This window comes from Pseudophryne corroboree, chromosome 9 (genome assembly GCF_028390025.1).
Source record: "Pseudophryne corroboree isolate aPseCor3 chromosome 9, aPseCor3.hap2, whole genome shotgun sequence".
NCBI lineage: Eukaryota > Metazoa > Chordata > Amphibia > Anura > Myobatrachidae > Pseudophryne > Pseudophryne corroboree.
The window spans coordinates 143,726,680-143,745,714 of record NC_086452.1 but is presented as its reverse complement, the minus strand read 5'-3'; the positions used below and the strand labels follow the sequence as shown (position 1 = coordinate 143,745,714).

Here is a 19,035-nt window from a genome sequence, read left to right as displayed (position 1 = left end):
CCCGGCACCCAGCCTGCATGACATGGGAAAGCTGGAGACACTAGAGGCGAAGGCTTCTCCCTGTTACTGCCGGGGACAGGCAGTAGTGGGACCTGGCAGTAGTAGCCCAGGCTGAGGGGAGGTAGAAGGAGTGTTAGGGATGACCTCTCTCGGCACCACCCAAATCATGCCCACTGCTGCCTCACCACTCTTCTTGCTATGCAGCCAGCTGCCTGTTAACCTGGGTTCCTGGGTGCCTACCCCCCCGACACTACATACAGCATCAGTAATGATGACAATGTTAGGGGGAGGGATCAGTGACAGTGATGGAAGGGGAGAAGTAAGGTACTAAGGTGGGGGGCGGGGACACATTACTCCCGACTGATAACAATTTTCCTGTTTTCAGCTGCTGGTTTGCTTCTCACAGTTTCTAAACAACCTTCCCTCACCAGGATCTGATGCACTACTGATGAAAAAATATATATATCAAAATGGTGTACTGTGGATGTTTGCTGGGCCCTCTGGAACCCCCAAGCGGGCGGGCCCTGTAGCAGTTGCATCCCCTGCACCCTCCATAGTTATGCCACTGGTGGTTTTGACTGCTCCCATAAGATCCTCGGGGGATCCAACTATCTGGACGATCTTCTCATGAAATAGACTGGAGATTTTGCGAGATCATATGAGACAGAGGCAATTTTGGAATCTCATGGGTGGATCATTAGCTGCATTTAGTCCAGATTGATATAATTGCAAGGGTTGTTTCTAGAAATGTTGCAGGACATCAAGCAACTGGTAGTTCAGTTTAGGCAATTCCATTATTGAATGTTCCAGATAGAGTTAATTGTAGTAGAACAAATTCAATCAACTTCTGGCATCCCAATACAAAAGACTACTGCCACTATTACGAAGGCCACCAGGTAGTACAAGGTAACGCTCACAAGATTACAATTCCCCAGCAGTCTTTTTGCTTCCTACAATGCTAGGCCCCCAGGACTTATGGATGGACAATGCGACTATAGGAGACTGGGCAAGAGTAAAATTCAAGTGCAGAGAGAAGCTCACTGGATACAAACTTCATTAAGCCACCCAATTCACAAGCTGAGATTAGTATCAGAATGTATGTGAGTGACAACAATACATGATGGTATTAGCAACTAAACACAAACTGTATGTGAATGCAACAATGCACAGGGTGGTATAAGCGACTAAGGGGGTGATTCAGACCTTTTATGTTTTAAAATTGTACTCAATAAATTTTATATTGTTTTATATAGTTCTACCCTTTCTGATTATTCTTTTAAACACAAATATTATATTAGATATTTTTCATCCAAGTATTTTTACTGCATCTCTTTTAGACACCACTGGTCACTATATCCCCCCCCCCTCCTGTGTGTTATTAAGTTCACTACAGGGAACTACCATCCCTGTTTTTTGGGGGACAGCTGACGCCCTGCATAAGCCTTTAGGGAGTGTCATTTAATTTTAGGTAGATTTATACCTTCTATTATTTTATTAACTATTGTTGTACTCAAGTGGCGCATTATTCTCTTCTATTTTTATATATATATATATATATATATATATATCCATGTAGATGTCCGCACTCTCATCCAATCAGTCATCATAGGGGTGCTCCACAAGGTACTGCAGGTGGCTTTACCGAATACTATAGATACAGTAGTAAAGCCCAAAGACTTGACAGAGGGCATTTACCATACAGTAAACTGTAAAGTTTTTATTGAGACATCAGCATCAGGAAATAGGTGTCAAACGTTTCGACCCTACCGGGTCATTTTCAAGACAACCACACGAGACATCCTCTCAGCATGCAGGTTGTAGGCATACTAACAGAGCCTCCCAGGCTCCCTTATAAAGCATACATCAATTGTTTAATTGATTCAATTGAAAGGAATAATATTAACACAAAATCTTTAAATAACAACACAAAAAAATTATTACCTAATCAAATAACAGTAGGACAGGCACTTGATGTCTAATAGCACACAAATCAATCCACCAAAATATTGTATATAAGTAACGCTGTATCTCTCATCACATAATTACTTATTACTAGGTACCACATTAATTAGCTCACCTGTATCTTAACAAAGCACAGGTGTAAAACCAAAGTGTGTAGTGTACACAAATAGCGCTGGCCACCAGCCGGAAACGTGTCAGTGGGTCTACCCAGAAATAGGAAGTATGCGTTCCACCACATTAAGGAAACTGCAGTAACCTCGTTCATAGGTGTCACATGACACATCCACAGCACCTCTCGGTACCACTATGTAACGGCCTCAGCGCACAATGAGGATCATTCCGAGTTGATCGCTAGCTGCCGTTGTTCGCAGTGCAGCGATCAGGCTAAAAATTGGCATTTCTGCGCATGCGTATGCACCACAATGCGCAGGCGCGTCGTACAGGTACAATAAGCATCGTGCAACCTATATAAGATATAATAGGAGAGCTAAATTGGTTATTTCATGCTTATATATATCTTATGACCAATAAGTACAGCGTAAAGAATGGTACATATATATACAATTCCCTAATACTATCAGTCAATGTCTGTCCCACTGTATACAGCTGAACAAGGGAGCCCAGAAGGGACTCCTAATGCTAATCGATACGGTATCACATATTGCAGACACTTTTACACCAACAATATCAAAGACACATAATACATACTATCTATCACACATATCAAATCTGAAAGATAATTTTTTTTTTTTTTTTACACACATGGTACTTCTCAAAAAGTATAAAGAGAGGGAAAAGGTAAATTTTCATGAGACCAAGGAAGGGTATCCGGATCCTGTATATATACCCCATTATCCTTCCTAAATAAAGATGTTAAATGGATTATTCTCGTTAAGTCCACATGGGGCAACAGTGTCCAGTCTGTTGATCTATCTTTATTCAAGCTTTCTAAGGGTTAGGACCCTATCCCCACCTCTCTGTGGTTTCGGTACATGATCAATGATCATACAGTGTAGAGAGAAAACTTGATGACCCAACTGGAGGAAGTGCTTAGCCACCGGTTTATCGGTTTCTCCAGTGTCAGTAGCACATCGGTGATTCGCCATTCTGTCCCTAAAGGGCCTCGTTGTCATACCGATGTACTATAGTCCACATGGACAGATGGCGATCTATATGACAAAACCACTCGTGCAAGTGAAATTGTGCCTGATTGGAATCTTAGCACCACTGTGTGGATGATGTAATTCCTTCCCACTCAACATGGAATTACACGTGGTGCATCCTTTACATTTGAAGCACCCAGTTCTCACTGATCTCAGCCAGTGTGTAGTTGTCTGTGGAGGCTGCATAGTGGGATGCATCAGCAGTTGGCATAGATTTGGACCCCTCCTGTAGGCATGCATTGGTGGCTTTATGCCCCGTAGGGCCAAATTAGAGTCAGTAGAAAGGAGTGACCAATGTTGATTATAAATTTTCTTAGTCGGCTGTGCGGTATGATCATACGTGCTGACATGCACCATTGGATCATCCTTTTTCACTTTCGCGGTTTTGTCTACTGGATGTTTAAAGCGATGATATGCTTTGTCAATGCATCTCTGTAAGGTAACTGGTGAGTACCCTCTCTGGAGAAAACTCAATTTCATTTCATTGATCTGTATCTCAGCTTGTTCATACGAGGAGTTAATCCGGAGTACCCTTAGGAAGTGGGATATAGGGAGGCTTTCCTTGAGCATAGGTGGATGCTGACTGTTCGCTTGAAGAATTGTATTTTGATCCATTTCTTTACGATATAATGTGGTACTTAAGGAGGATCCATCACAAACTTAGGCTTAGTCTTAATCATAGATTTCTTATCTGACTCAGTCTGACTCAGTCTATGATTAAGACTAAGACTAAATACTATACTCTTACTGCCAACCAAAGACATGCTTTGAAATCATTAAAAGATAATAAAAATATCACCATAAGCCCCGCGGATAAGGGCGGGGCTGTGGTGATACAAGATTGGTGGCAGTTTTCTCTCTGCATGATCATTGATCATGTACCGAAACCACCGAGAGGTGGGGATAGGATCCTAACCCTTAGAAAGCTTGACTAAAGATAGATCAACAGACTGGACACTGTTGCCCCATGTGGTCTTAATGAGAATAATCCATTTAACATCTTTATTTAGGAAGTATAAACGGGTATATATACAGGATCCGGATCCCCTTCCTTGGTCTCATGAAAATTTACCTTCTCCCTCTCTTTATACTTTTTTGATTTTTTTGAGAAGTACAATGTGTGTAGAAAAAAAAAATTCTCATAAAATGTATCACTCAGATTTGATATGTGTGATAGATAGTATGTATTATGTGTCTTTGATATTGTTGGTGTAAAAGTGTCTCCAATATGTGATACCGTATCGATTAGCATTATGAGTCCCTTCTGGGCTCCCTTGTTCAGCTGTATACAGTGGGACAGATTATATATACAAAGAAACAGAAGAGTTGCCTTAAAGCGGTGCACATAACTACATATAAAATATAACTTTTAAGTACACACAGGGGGTCATTCCGAGTTAATCGTAGCTGTGCTAAATTTAGCACAGCTATGATCAGGCACTCAGTCCGCCCTGCATGTCAGTGCCGGGCCCCCCGCAGAAGTGCAAAAGCATTGCACAGCAGTGATGCTTTTGCATTTGAGGAGTAACTCTCAGCCAGCGCAGCTCCTGTGGCTGGCCGGGAGTTACTCGTCGCTGCCCCTGGTTGCAGCGGCTGCGTGTGATGACACGCAGCGGCTGCGTCACGCCCCCCCCATGGTCTGGCCATGCCTGCATTGGCTGGACCGTGCCCCAAAAACGGTGGCCAAATGCTGCCGTGCCGCCCCCTCCCGCCCAGTGACTGCCTCTGCCTGTCAATCAGGCAGAGGCGATCGCTACGGAGCGGCGGCCTTCGGCCGTCCGGCATGCGCAGTTCCGACCCGATCGCTGCACTGTGATAAACTGCAGCAAGCGATCGGGTTGGAATGACCCCCACAGTGAGTAAAAGCATACTTATTTTTACTAAAGAAAATATAAGCTCACATACATTCAAAGAAAATAATGCTCAGCCTCGCAGTTTGGCTTCCGTGCCTCTGGAAAGCAACAGGGCCAGAAAGTCACAGCAATTGCAGCGGGTAGAAGACTCGGATCTCACGTGCCTGGAACATGAATGATGATGTCACTATGTCCAGCATCGTCCAAACCACGCCCAACTATTTTCGTCAACAAAGGACTGTGTGCCCCACATGTGTTTCTTTTACATGTAGCAACTTTGAGCTAGCATACCCTCCAACATTTTACACATAAAAATCGGTACAAATTTGAAAAGGTTCCTATACTTTCAATGGAAGTTTGGAGAGAAAAAAATCGGTACAGACCATAAAAAAAAGGTACTGTACCTGCTAAAAAGGTACATTTGGAGGGTATGAGCCCGTGGTTGGGGTGAATCAGAGGTGGCTGCAAGTACATTTAAATTATTATTGGAAATGGACTATAATACCTTCAACAGGATGTTTGCGCAATTACTATTGTGTGTGTGTGTGTGTGTGTGTGTGTGTATATATATATTTATATATACTGTGTATTATATACATATGTATATATATATATATATATATGTATACTCTGTATAATATATATATATATATATATATATATATCTATCCTGTAGAAAGTCCTAAAATCTCAGTGTGATTTGTCTGACATTGCTTCTGATGGAAACCCCCCCTTACAAATCCTGCAGATGACAAGTCAACGATCTCAGAATGTCAACTTTGCGGGTTTGGCTACAAGATATGAGGGTTAGGCACTACAGCAGAGAGTTATGAGTAGGGGTTAGGGATAGGGGAAGAAGGTGTAATGGAATGCTGGAGGATAAGAGGTCTGCACCGGAGGTGATGGTTACATGACCATCAGGACACAGAAGCCATGATAAGGTCACTACAGTTATCAGGATCATGTAAGTCACCACTGAGGTATCTGGGACTATGTGTTTACATTCTAAAATGTTAACATGTCATCGGTGTCTACATATTGGATGTTGATATTGTGACTGTGGACACCCCTCTAGCTATGTGTTTTCTCTGAAAAAACTGTTACAAGAGTGCTCAGAAAATAAAAGAGACAGATCTGTTCTTATTTTTGGCCTCAGATTGGCTCAGGAGATCATGATAATTGAATATTTTGAACATGCTGTTAGCTTCTCCATGGCATTTTACTCTGGCTTTACAGTATGGATATTAAATCAACAATCTTAAAGGGCAAAATTTTTTTTTTGGATAGTGTGGTTTCTGTTCTGCCTACAAGAAGAGCTTGAAACAAGGTTATACCTAGGATCTTTAAGATAGCAGATATCTGCATTATCAGTTTTTTCCAAAGTAGACTAGCAGATATTCACGAGTCTAAACTATACTTCAAGGACGAATACATATTCAACCTACATACAATTATCTGGTATTGTCCTTGGATCTTCAGGTGGATCTCAGAGCTTTGCAACATACATCTTTTGAGGCACTGGAAGAGGGAGGTAGATTTGAGGTTTCCTACTTGGAAGATACTGTACAGATGTAGCCATGCGCGAAGAAGCATGCTGCAGCAAGGCTTGCTGCACAGTTGTGCCAGGCTGCGACTGTTCGCAGCTGGCAATATCTTAATTAATTCCTAAAGGAATTACATGCCTGTATCGCAGTAAGATGAGCATGGCTACATCTGTATTTTTCCTTAAGGCCATTTCTTTGGGAAGAAGGGTGTCAGTCAGGAACTCTCTTCTTGGGGTTCACCTTTCTGTGATTACAGTCCTCTAGCAGTAGTCACCTTTTTGTGCAATATACTATTTTAGGAATTTGGTGAAATTTGAGCATTATTATTTATTGTTTACTTGACCACTTTTGTTTTTGTTGTATTAATAAAGTATGATTGTGAGCTGATATATTGTTTGCTTTATTGATTTGTTGAGAGAATCAAATGCAAGAGTGCATTTGTCACTGTTGTTGTTGTTGTTGTTGTTGTTGTTGTTGTTATTATTATTTCTATTATAGAACAATTCTTTTTCTTAGTCATCTTCGTCTTCTCCTTCTTTGTCTTCTCTTACTTCATCTTCTCCTTAACATATTACGTGTGGTTCTTTTTATTTTTCTAGAAGAAAATAGTGCACAAATAACTGGAATATATTTTGCTAAGAAGAAAGACAGTTTACAAAATGTAAAAGTGGGCATTGCCAAATTACTATCATATTTATGAAATGCACTTGTGAAACTGTTGACAGATAATGTGCTTCCTTCCACAATAACTGCTTTTTTGCTTTTTTTAAAGGATCTTATTTAAACATAATTATATAGGTGTGATGTGACCTTCTCTTAACAATATCATATAAACTTGTTTGAAACATTATTTGTTTTTTTTAAATAACACTTCTACAAAATCATTTGTCACTAGATACTGTAAATTATAATATTACAATTGTAACATTTAATTGAAAAATAAATAACACCAATTGTAACAGTTTTTTTATTTTTCAGAAATTTTACTAATTCTTTTCAAATAATAATTTGTCTATCTTTTTATTTTGTTTAATTCAATCCACTATATATAGTGTGTAGTCAGACAGACCGCTTAAATACTGTGAAAGTCTGAAATGTACAGTATATAACAAATCATTTATAGTAAATCTTGCTTTATGTTTATGCATTTTGCCTGATTTACTCCCCCTGTGTTAATTACTTTTGTATTCATTCTGATATTCTTTAAGAACTATATTACATTACATTTCAACAATGCATCTGCGCTGTTTATTTCACAGGGTCTAGTTAAATTATTGATTTAACTGGGTTACAAGAATAGCTCTGTTGTTTATTTTTTTTCCCCATTATTTGCTTGGTATTTTCATTAGATTAGACAAATTACTAATTTTTCTTTTTCATATCTGACCTATTTGAACAGGATCCAGAACTGGTGCGCAACATCTGCCGCTGGGTTAGACAAGCTGTCAAAATTCCTTTCTTTGCCAAGCTGACCCCAAATGTCACAGATGTTGTGCAGATTGCAATGGCTGCACAAGAAGGTAAGTAATAAATTGTGACACTATGTAGAGGCTATGTCAAATAGCAGGTCCAAGACAGTCTGGTGATGAGAATGTTCAGCAAAAATATAATACAGATATATTTTATTTTGCAATTTACATTTTTTCAAACACAAATTGGACGACCAAGCAGAATCATTTTAATAGTAATAATAAATGTAGAAATAATCATAATATTCTTATAAGCTTATAAGTTTCTTGCGAAGTAAATGAAAAATATTTCTAGACATAATAAATGGTTACAAAGGCATAGTGATATGGGTATAATGCAAAGTGATGATTATATATGTATAAAGGTCTGTAAATAATATTGGTAGAAACAATGGCAGAAAGGTGACAACAGGGCATTAGCCAGTACTTTGAGGGCCCCATAACAACATTTTGAAGGGGCCCCTGTCCTAATGCTTTAGAGAGACACCTCTCCGCAACAATTGTCAATTTTATGCCCCATAAGAGTGCCTTAGATTATTTTATGAACCATAGTATCACCCTAGGTCACATTATGCCACAGTGTAGGGCTGCCAATACACATTATGAAAGTGAAAGATGGACACTCTGCAAAATATAGCTTTGTGCCTACTGTGCCTCTCACTTTGTGGCCATGCACCTAGATTTGCCCAAAGGGGCAAATATTTTCAGAGCAATATTACTTCAAGAAGAGCAAGGTAGAGGGTGGTTAGGGATGGGTTGAATGAAGGTGTCTCTAGCAGGGACCTTAGCAATTGTAATAAGATAAAGGGATGGACAGGGGACATTTTAATTCACCTTCCACACAGGACGTACATTTTCCTACAGCTCAGAGCTTGTAGATCAGGTCTCTTACTATACTTTAATGAGATAAAACCATTTCTGTGAATAGTGCAATATATCTATATTATCTATATTATGATTTCCTTTAGTCTGTCCCGTTTCATGCAGTGGGAGCCGACCCAACAACTCCCACTTAGAGGGAGATGGGACAGACGTAGCACTGCAGGATATGGCTGGCCTCCAAAATTAGGTAGTGTGGTGGGTAGGAGATATTAGATAGAGTAAAGAGGGGTGGGTGGTTGATGGGACAGAATAAGGAGAGGAAGTGGAGGGATGAGCAGCAGTCACAGAGGTGAAAAAGGGGGTCTGGGATGTTCTGGGTCCCTAAACTAGTTGAAGAATCATTTAATAATGAAAACATAAAGTCAACATCAACTCATTTCCCAAATAATCAACCAGCCCCCATATTACAAAGCCTGGGCTGATTTACACTATAATAGTTAGACCAGGAGCCCGGGGATTTCCCATTCACTGGTTTTATTATCATTCTGCTGCCATAAGGGAAGACCTACCCCAAATCCCAAGCATAATACTGTATTTAAAATGGAACACATCAGACTGCTGAGAGAAACAGGGACTCTTCTCTACAAGCCACTCCTTATAGACTAGAAATATGTATGATACCAAACATGTACAGTATCTGATAAATGGATGGAAAGTTTAAATAAAACTTAACTGTTAATGCATATATTAAAATAAATAAATCATATAATTTCCCATAAAGGAAGACAGATCATTTTTTCAATTTTTTTTTAAAACAATGTAAAAAAAAATAATCTGTTAGTAAATGTCTACTTTGTACATTTTATTAAACATATTATTAAGGGCAGTACGGATGGAGTATTGGGTAGCATTACTGCCTCACAGCACTGAGGTCATGGGTTTGATTCCCACCATGGCTGACTGTGTGGAGTTTGTATATTCTCCCCATACTTGCGTGGGTTTCCTCCAGGTTCTCCGGTTTCTTCCCACAATCCAAAAATATACTGGTAGATTAACTGGAGCCCAACAAAAATTAACCCTAGTGTGAATGTGTGTGCGTGTACATGTGGCAGGATATACAGTATGGACTGTAAGCTCCACTGGGGCAGAGACTGATGTGAATGGCCAAAATATTCTCTCTGTAAATCGCTGTGGAATACTGTATGTATGCACTATGGGGGTCATTCCGAGTTGTTCGCTCGCAAGCTGCTTTTAGTAGCTTTGCACACGCTAAGCCGCCGCCTACTGGGAGTGAATCTTAGCATATTAAAATTGCGAACGAAAGATTAGCAGAATTGCGAATAGACACTTCTTAGCAGTTTCTGAGTAGCTCCACACTTACTCGGCATCTGCGATCAGTTCAGTGCTTGTCGTTCCTGGTTTGACGTCACAAATACACCCAGCGTTCGCCCAGACACTCCTCCGTTTCTCCAGCCACTCCCGCGTTTTTCCCAGAAACGGTACCGTTTTTTCACACACTCCCATAAAACGGCCTGTTTCCGCCCAGAAACACCCACTTCCTGTCAATCACATTACGATCACCAGAACGAAGAAAAAACCTTGTAATGCCGTGAGTAAAATTCCTAACTGCATAGCAAATTTACTTGGCGCAGTCGCACTGCGGACATTGCGCATGCGCATTAGCGACTATTCGCTCCGTTGCGACAAAAAAATAACTAGCGAACAACTCGGAATGACCCCCTATATAAATAACTGGTAATAAATAAATTAATAAATATTACTTGGGATTGTTGCACTGGGTGATGACCTTTTGTCATCCACTCAGTGATTTAGGAACCCCAACACCCTGGTGCTCTAAGCAGCTGCCTAGGTTTTCATAGTTGGGACATCAATAAATACTGTAATTGTAGCATATGACATAGAGAGACATCCAAGGTCGAGTAGGATGCTTCTACATATATACCTTCTACAAGTCAGTTCTGTTCCTGTTTCCAAAGGTCTGATGTCACGATACATGACATTGACGAGTATTTTTTACAATTGTCTTTTAAATTAAAAATACTGTAGGTAAATCAATAATAAAAGAAGATGTAACCTATATCAATGCTATAGCCTGGGCTGGTTACTACTGAAACAAGGGAACTATCAGTGTTGGGTTTCCCTGCAAACACAGCTGCACTACTTGCACACAGAGGCGTAACTACGGTTTTCGGAGCCCAGTGCAAGATGAAGAGTGGCGCGCCTCCTCCAAAGAAAAAGAAAAAACAGAAAAACCCGAAATCAACTAAGGGTGCGCATGCCAAACCCCCCCCCCCCACCCCTGTCTTTGGATCTGTCAGGAGGGAGCTGGCTGCCGCGGTGTGTCTGTGGGGTGCTGGAGTCAGGAGAGTGCAGCGCCTCTTCTGCCCCTTATTGCCGCTCTATGACGTCCGACTCCGGTCTCCAGCGGCGGATATCTTGGTGCTGGTTCATTAGCCAATCAGAGCTCGCGGACTGGCAGCCAATCAGGAGCCGGTCCGCGAGCTCTGAGTGGCTAACAAACCAAACGGAGACCAGACACAGCACATTGAGGGGCAGGAGAGGTGCTGCGCTCTCCTCCCCTCACATAGCAGTGGGATGGGGGATGACACGGGGGCAGGCAGAGCAATAGCGGGGGCAAGTGGGCATGATGCCCTGGCCACAGGTGGTGAACCCCTCTGCTGGGCCTGCCAAGGTGCCCAGGACACGTGCTCTGCTCGATCCTCCCCCCCTTAGTTAGGCTTCTGCTTGCACATTATGGTGCCTATTCAATTGTGCATGTATTTTCTAAAAACCCAGTGGCACGGGGATTTTCCCCCAGCTGCTTGGTTTTTCCTATTCAATTAAAGGAGAATAAATGAGCTGATTTCTTTAGAAATCTCTGCACCATTATTCTCACAGTCCCAGAGCAAGTATGATTTTCCCTGACTGTCAGTGTGCAGTCACTTCCCTCAGTCTGGGCTGCTTCAGAAGGATGGCAGCAGCAAGTCCATAGGGTGGAGCATGCAGCAACTAGGCACAGCAGAGAGAGGAGCATTTGGAACAGGTGAGGTTTTTTTTCTTCTCCCATGGAATTTGGCCTCAAAATTCCTGCAAACTATTTTTTTAAATTGGATACCATGGATATTGGGAGTTTGCATATCCGCAGTAATCCAAATATTTGACATGAGGCCTGCAAAGCTTTTTTTGCTGAAAAAACCCAATGGGATACCTTTTCATCAGCAACATTCTCTTTTGTATCTTCTTTCATGTGACTGTCCCATTTCAACCTATAGGCTACTTTTATGATTGATTATGCTGGAGAAAGATCTTTTCATCCCTACTCTGTAAGGTAGACTTGTACATAGACACTGAAACATGTAGTTCCACATAAGTACCTTACTGTAAAACACACACATGGAATAGTTTATTATGTGACTGAAATCCCTTTTATAATTTATATATAATAGTCCCCTAAATTTAAATGGAATCTTCTCTGTCAGTCCTTATAATTATTTTTTTTTAGAATATATTGCCACCGTATTATGCAGTGTTGTACGGAAAGTATTGACATCAGCCATTTGTAGACTAAGGGCCTGTTTCAGAGATGGCTGCAAATACCATCACAGCTGTAATCCTGTTCTCAGCAGAAATGTCAAAATATAGAAAAGTTGTGGCCACTGGGATATGTATGGAGATGCCCACTAGAGGCTTCTCAGATATGCCCTTGTGTACGAAGACGTAACCATTAGACACACATCGGCCAATAACTGACCTTATGAGTGACTCCATGGTAACACAGCATGGCTGTCGGAAATAAGATGCCATTTTATCTGCATATGGGATTGCAGTGGCAAGCTATTACCCCCCCCCCTTCACCGCAAAATGGTTTTTACACCCCTGTGTTTGAGTCACCACTCCCCAGTTACCACCCACAAAGGCTTGCTGGCTGTCAATCACCTGTGTAAATAAATTTTCCCTGTAACAGTCATTGCAAGGGGAAACAGTTAGCTTCCCGACATATGGGATCCTGGAGATCAATATACCTACACCAGGATCCTGAGGGACGACGCAATTCCGGCGTCTACATATAGATGCCAGTTGGGATGCCAGCATCACATTACCGGCAGCCAGCATCTCAATCATACTCACAACAGTACATGCTGGCATCCTGCCACGCGCAGGCGGGGGTGGTTATGCAGGAGAACGGGGTTAGGGACCATAGAGGGAGGTTAGGTTTAGACTCTTAGAAGTGGAGGTTAGGGTTAGGCATCAAGTGGGGAGGGCTAGGTTTAGGCAACGGGGAAGGGAGGGTTAGGGTTGGGGACCGGGGAGGGAGGGTTAGGTTTAGGCACTTACAAGGGGAGGGTTAGGGTTAGGCACCAAGTGGGAAGGGGAAGGGTTAGGCACCCATAAGGGAGGGTTAGATTTAGGGTAGGGAAAAGGTTTAAGGGGATTAATGAGGGTCCGTTTGGATTCTGATGGATGGGATACTGACAGCAGGCATCCCGTCCATCGCCAAATCATACTGAACCCATTGTAAGCCCATAGGGGTACATGAGCAGTGCAACTTAGAGGTATGCTCAGTAACACAAAATTGCCCCACTGCGTATAACATCAACAATGCATACATCTCTGAATCAGGCTTAAGTGCTCTACCACACACAGACATACTGTGGATGGAAAGTGGAATATCAATAGGATAACTAACCAAACAACAAACATATAGAGGACTGATTAGCCCCACACAGATAGGGCTCTGCTACGAATTCTTATTTTTCCCTATACAATAGACAGAAAAAAATATTCCAATATGTTGCAATAAGAAATAATTATTTCACCCAAGAAAAACAGCAAAAGCAATTATGTAGCTTCTGCTGAAAGAGAAAAACTGATAAAGTTAGCATATAAGCAAAAGGGGTAAATCCTGCAGTCATGAATGAGTTAAACCAGTGCTTCTCAAACTTGGTGAACCTTGGGCTCCCATGGGGCACTAGCAGGGGTGGCCTAGGTTGGTGGTCCATAACCAATTGAAATTATTTATGGACAATATATTAAGCAAAACCAGTGCTTGTGGCTGCCAATCATAAAGCATGGGGACAAGCAGACGGGCAACCCTGCCCCTCACCACACAACTGAAACTAAGGATGACATACAGTAAAATTGAATTTCTCAGACTGAAAATTTTGGACTATGGTTGCATGAAAAAATTCTGATACTCTAGGGTACCGTGACTTCAAAAAGTTTGGTAACTACTGAGTTAAACTGTAGCATGAATGTAACATAAATATAGCCATGGTAAATGAAAATGTTTTTTATAAGTATTTGTAGGGAGGGAGTAATGATTATCAAAGAGGTGAACTGAGGTTTGGTTCAGGGGCTAAGATCTTTGCAGAACCTCTGTCTGTTCTTTTGCCATTCTGTTTGAATTCAAAAACAAAATAAAGAGTAATGCAGAAGACGCAATAGATTGTTCTGCATAGGAACCTTATCTATTCCGATTATACTGGATGACACAGGGTTTCTTTTTTACTTTTATTGTTCACTTTTTTAATAGACAACTTAGACTCATCTACTGTATTTGTAATGCTATAAGATCTAGAGATGAGCGCCGGAAATTTTTCGGGTTTTGTGTTTTGGTTTTGGGTTCGGTTCCGCGGCCGTGTTTTGGGTTCGACCGCGTTTTGGCAAAACCTCACCGAATTTTTTTTGTCGGATTCGGGTGTGTTTTGGATTCGGGTGTTTTTTTCAAAAAACCCTAAAAAACAGCTTAAATCATAGAATTTGGGGGTAATTTTGATCCCAAAGTATTATTAACCTCAAAAAACATAATTTACACTCATTTTCAGCCTATTCTGAACACATCACACCTCACAATATTATTTTTAGTCCTAAAATTTGCACCGAGGTCGCTGTGTGAGTAAGATAAGCGACCCTAGTGGCCGACACAAACACCGGGCCCATCTAGGAGTGGCACTGCAGTGTCACGCAGGATGGCCCTTCCAAAAAACCCTCCCCAAACAGCACATGACGCAAAGAAAAAAAGAGGCGCAATGAGGTAGCTGACTGTGTGAGTAAGATTAGCGACCCTAGTGGCCGACACAAACACCGGGCACATCTAGGAGTGGCACTGCAGTGTCACGCAGGATGTCCCTTCCAAAAAACCCTCCCCAAACAGCACATGACGCAAAGAAAAAAAGAGGCGCAATGAGGTAGCTGACTGTGTGAGTAAGATTAGCGACCCTAGTGGCCGACACAAACACCGGGCCCATCTAGGAGTGGCACTGCAGTGTCACGCAGGATGTCCCTTCCAAAAAACCCTCCCCAATCAGCACATGATGCAAAGAAAAAGAAAAGAAAAAAGAGGTGCAAGATGGAATTATCCTTGGGCCCTCCCACCCACCCTTATGTTGTATAAACAAAACAGGACATGCACACTTTAACCAACCCATCATTTCAGTGACAGGGTCTGCCACACGACTGTGACTGATATGACGGGTTGGTTTGGACCCCCCCCAAAAAAGAAGCAATTAATCTCTCCTTGCACAAACTGGCTCTACAGAGGCAAGATGTCCACCTCATCTTCACCCTCCGATATATCACCGTGTACATCCCCCTCCTCACAGATTATCAATTCGTCCCCACTGGAATCCACCATCTCAGCTCCCTGTGTACTTTGTGGAGGCAATTGCTGCTGGTCAATGTCTCCGCGGAGGAATTGATTATAATTCATTTTAATGAACATCATCTTCTCCACATTTTCTGGATGTAACCTCGTACGCCGATTGCTGACAAGGTGAGCGGCGGCACTAAACACTCTTTCGGAGTACACACTTGTGGGAGGGCAACTTAGGCAGAATAAAGCCAGTTTGTGCAAGGGCCTCCAAATTGCCTCTTTTTCCTGCCAGTATAAGTACGGACTGTGTGACGTGCCTACTTGGATGCGGTCACTCATATAATCCTCCACCATTCTATCAATGTTGAGAGAATCATATGCAGTGACAGTAGACGACATGTCCGTAATCGTTGTCAGGTCCTTCAGTCCGGACCAGATGTCAGCATCAGCAGTCGCTCCAGACTGCCCTGCATCACCGCCAGCGGGTGGGCTCGGAATTCTGAGCCTTTTCCTCGCACCCCCAGTTGCGGGAGAATGTGAAGGAGGAGATGTTGACAGGTCGCGTTCCGCTTGACTTGACAATTTTGTCACCAGCAGGTCTTTCAACCCCAGCAGACCTGTGTCTGCCGGAAAGAGAGATCCAAGGTAGGCTTTAAATCTAGGATCGAGCACGGTGGCCAAAATGTAGTGCTCTGATTTCAACAGATTGACCACCCGTGAATCCTTGTTAAGCGAATTAAGGGCTGCATCCACAAGTCCCACATGCCTAGCGGAATCGCTCCGTGTTAGCTCCTTCTTCAATGCCTCCAGCTTCTTCTGCAAAAGCCTGATGAGGGGAATGACCTGACTCAGGCTGGCAGTGTCTGAACTGACTTCACGTGTGGCAAGTTCAAAGGGCATCAGAACCTTGCACAACGTTGAAATCATTCTCCACTGCACTTGAGACAGGTGCATTCCATCTCCTATATCGTGCTCAATTGTATAGGCTTGAATGGCCTTTTGCTGCTCCTCCAACCTCTGAAGCATATAGAGGGTTGAATTCCACCTCGTTACCACTTCTTGCTTCAGATGATGGCAGGGCAGGTTCAGTAGTTTTTGGTGGTGCTCCAGTCTTCTGTACGTGGTGCCTGTACGCCGAAAGTGTCCCGCAATTTTTCTGGCCACCGACAGCATCTCTTGCACGCCCCTGTCGTTTTTTAAAAAATTCTGCACCACCAAATTCAAGGTATGTGCAAAACATGGGACGTGCTGGAATTTGCCCATATTTAATGCACACACAATATTGCTGGCGTTGTCCGATGCCACAAATCCACAGGAGAGTCCAATTGGGGTAAGCCATTCCGCGATGATCTTCCTCAGTTGCCGTAAGAGGTTTTCAGCTGTGTGCGTATTCTGGAAAGCGGTGATACAAAGCGTAGCCTGCCTAGGAAAGAGTTGGCGTTTGCGAGATGCTGCTACTGGTGCCGCCGCTGCTGTTCTTGCGGCGGGAGTCCATACATCTACCCAGTGGGCTGTCACAGTCATATAGTCCTGACCCTGCCCTGCTCCACTTGTCCACATGTCCGTGGTTAAGTGGACATTGGGTACAACTGCATTTTTTAGGACACTGGTGAGTCTTTTTCTGACGTCCGTGTACATTCTCGGTATCGCCTGCCTAGAGAAGTGGAACCTAGATGGTATTTGGTAACGGGGGCACACTGCCTCAATAAATTGTCTAGTTCCCTGTGAACTAACGGCGGATACCGGACGCACGTCTAACACCAACATAGTTGTCAAGGACTCAGTTATCCGCTTTGCAGTAGGATGACTGCTGTGATATTTCATCTTCCTCGCAAAGGACTGTTGAACAGTCAATTGCTTACTGGAAGTAGTACAAGTGGGCTTACGACTTCCCCTCTGGGATGACCATCGACTCCCAGCGGCAACAACAGCAGCGCCAGCAGCAGTAGGCGTTACACGCAAGGATGCATCGGAGGAATCCCAGGCAGGAAAGGACTCGTCAGACTTGCCAGTGACATGGCCTGCAGGACTATTGGCATTCCTGGGGAAGGAGGAAATTGACACTGAGGGAGTTGGTGGGGTGGTTTGCGTGAGCTTGGTTACAAGAGGAAGGGATTTACTGGTCAGTGGACTGCTTCCGCTGTCACCCAAAGTTTTTGAACTTGTCACTGACTTATTATGAATGCGCTGCAGGTGACGTATAAGGGAGGATGTTCCGAGGTGGTTAACGTCCTTACCCCTACTTATTACAGCTTGACAAAGGGAACACACGGCTTGACACCTGTTGTCCGCATTTCTGGTGAAATACCTCCACACCGAAGAGCTGATTTTTTTGGTATTTTCACCTGGCATGTCAACGGCCATATTCCTCCCACGGACAACAGGTGTCTCCCCGGGTGCCTGACTTAAACAAACCACCTCACCATCAGAATCCTCCTGGTCAATTTCCTCCCCAGCGCCAGCAACACCCATATCCTCCTCATCCTGGTGTACTTCAACACTGACATCTTCAATCTGACTATCAGGAACTGGACTGCGGGTGCTCCTTCCAGCACTTGCAGGGGGCATGCAAATAGTGGAAGGCGCATGCTCTTCACGTCCAGTGTTGGGAAGGTCAGGCATCGCAAACGACACAATTGGACTCTCCTTGTGGATTTGGGATTTCAAAGAACGCACAGTTCTTTGCGGTGCTTTTGCCAGCTTGAGTCTTTTCAGTTTTCTAGCGAGAGGCTGAGTGCTTCCATCCTCATGTGAAGCTGAACCACTAGCCATGAACATAGGCCAGGGCCTCAGCCGTTCCTTGCCACTCCGTGTGGTAAATGGCATATTGGCAAGTTTACGCTTCTCCTCCGACAATTTTATTTTAGGTTTTGGAGTCCTTTTTTTTCTGATATTTGGTGTTTTGGATTTGACATGCTCTGTACTATGACATTGGGCATCGGCCTTGGCAGACGACGTTGCTGGCATTTCATCGTCTCGGCCATGACTAGTGGCAGCAGCTTCAGCACGAGGTGGAAGTGGATCTTGATCTTTCCCTAATTTTGGAACCTCAACTTTTTTGTTCTCCATATTTTATAGGCAGAACTAAAAGGCACCTCAGGTAAACAATGGAGATGGATGGATTGGATACTAGTATACAATTATGGACGGACTGCCACGGTTAGGTGGTATAAAAAAACCACGGTTAGGTGGTATATATTATAATAATAATACAATTATGGATGGACGGACTGCCTGCCGACTGCCGACACAGAGGTAGCCACAGCCGTGAACTACCGCACTGTACACTGGTTGATAAAGAGATAGTAGTATACTCGTAACAACTAGTATGACACTATGACGACGGTATAAAGAATGGAAAAAAAACCACGGTTAGGTGGTATATATTATAATAATAATACAATTATGGATGGACGGACTGCCTGCCGTGTGCCGACACAGAGGTAGCCACAGCCGTGAACTACCGCACTGTACACTGGTTGATAAAGAGATAGTAGTATACTCGTAACAATTAGGATGACACTATGACGGTATAAAGAATGAAAAAAAAACCACGGTTAGGTGGTAGGTATATAATAATAAATAATACAATTCTGGTCGGACGGACTG

General features: G+C 42.9%; 1 protein-coding gene across 1 annotated transcript in view; it reads left to right on the top strand.

Moving 5' to 3' along the window:
- The window catches only part of DPYD (dihydropyrimidine dehydrogenase), a 1,751,827-nt gene that overhangs the window by 1,221,950 nt on the left and 510,842 nt on the right, over positions 1-19,035 (top strand). Inside the window, exon 16 of the mRNA XM_063941496.1 lies at positions 7,922-8,042. Coding sequence (XP_063797566.1) covers positions 7,922-8,042 — 121 coding nt within the window. The remainder of the gene's footprint in view (positions 1-7,921; positions 8,043-19,035) is intronic.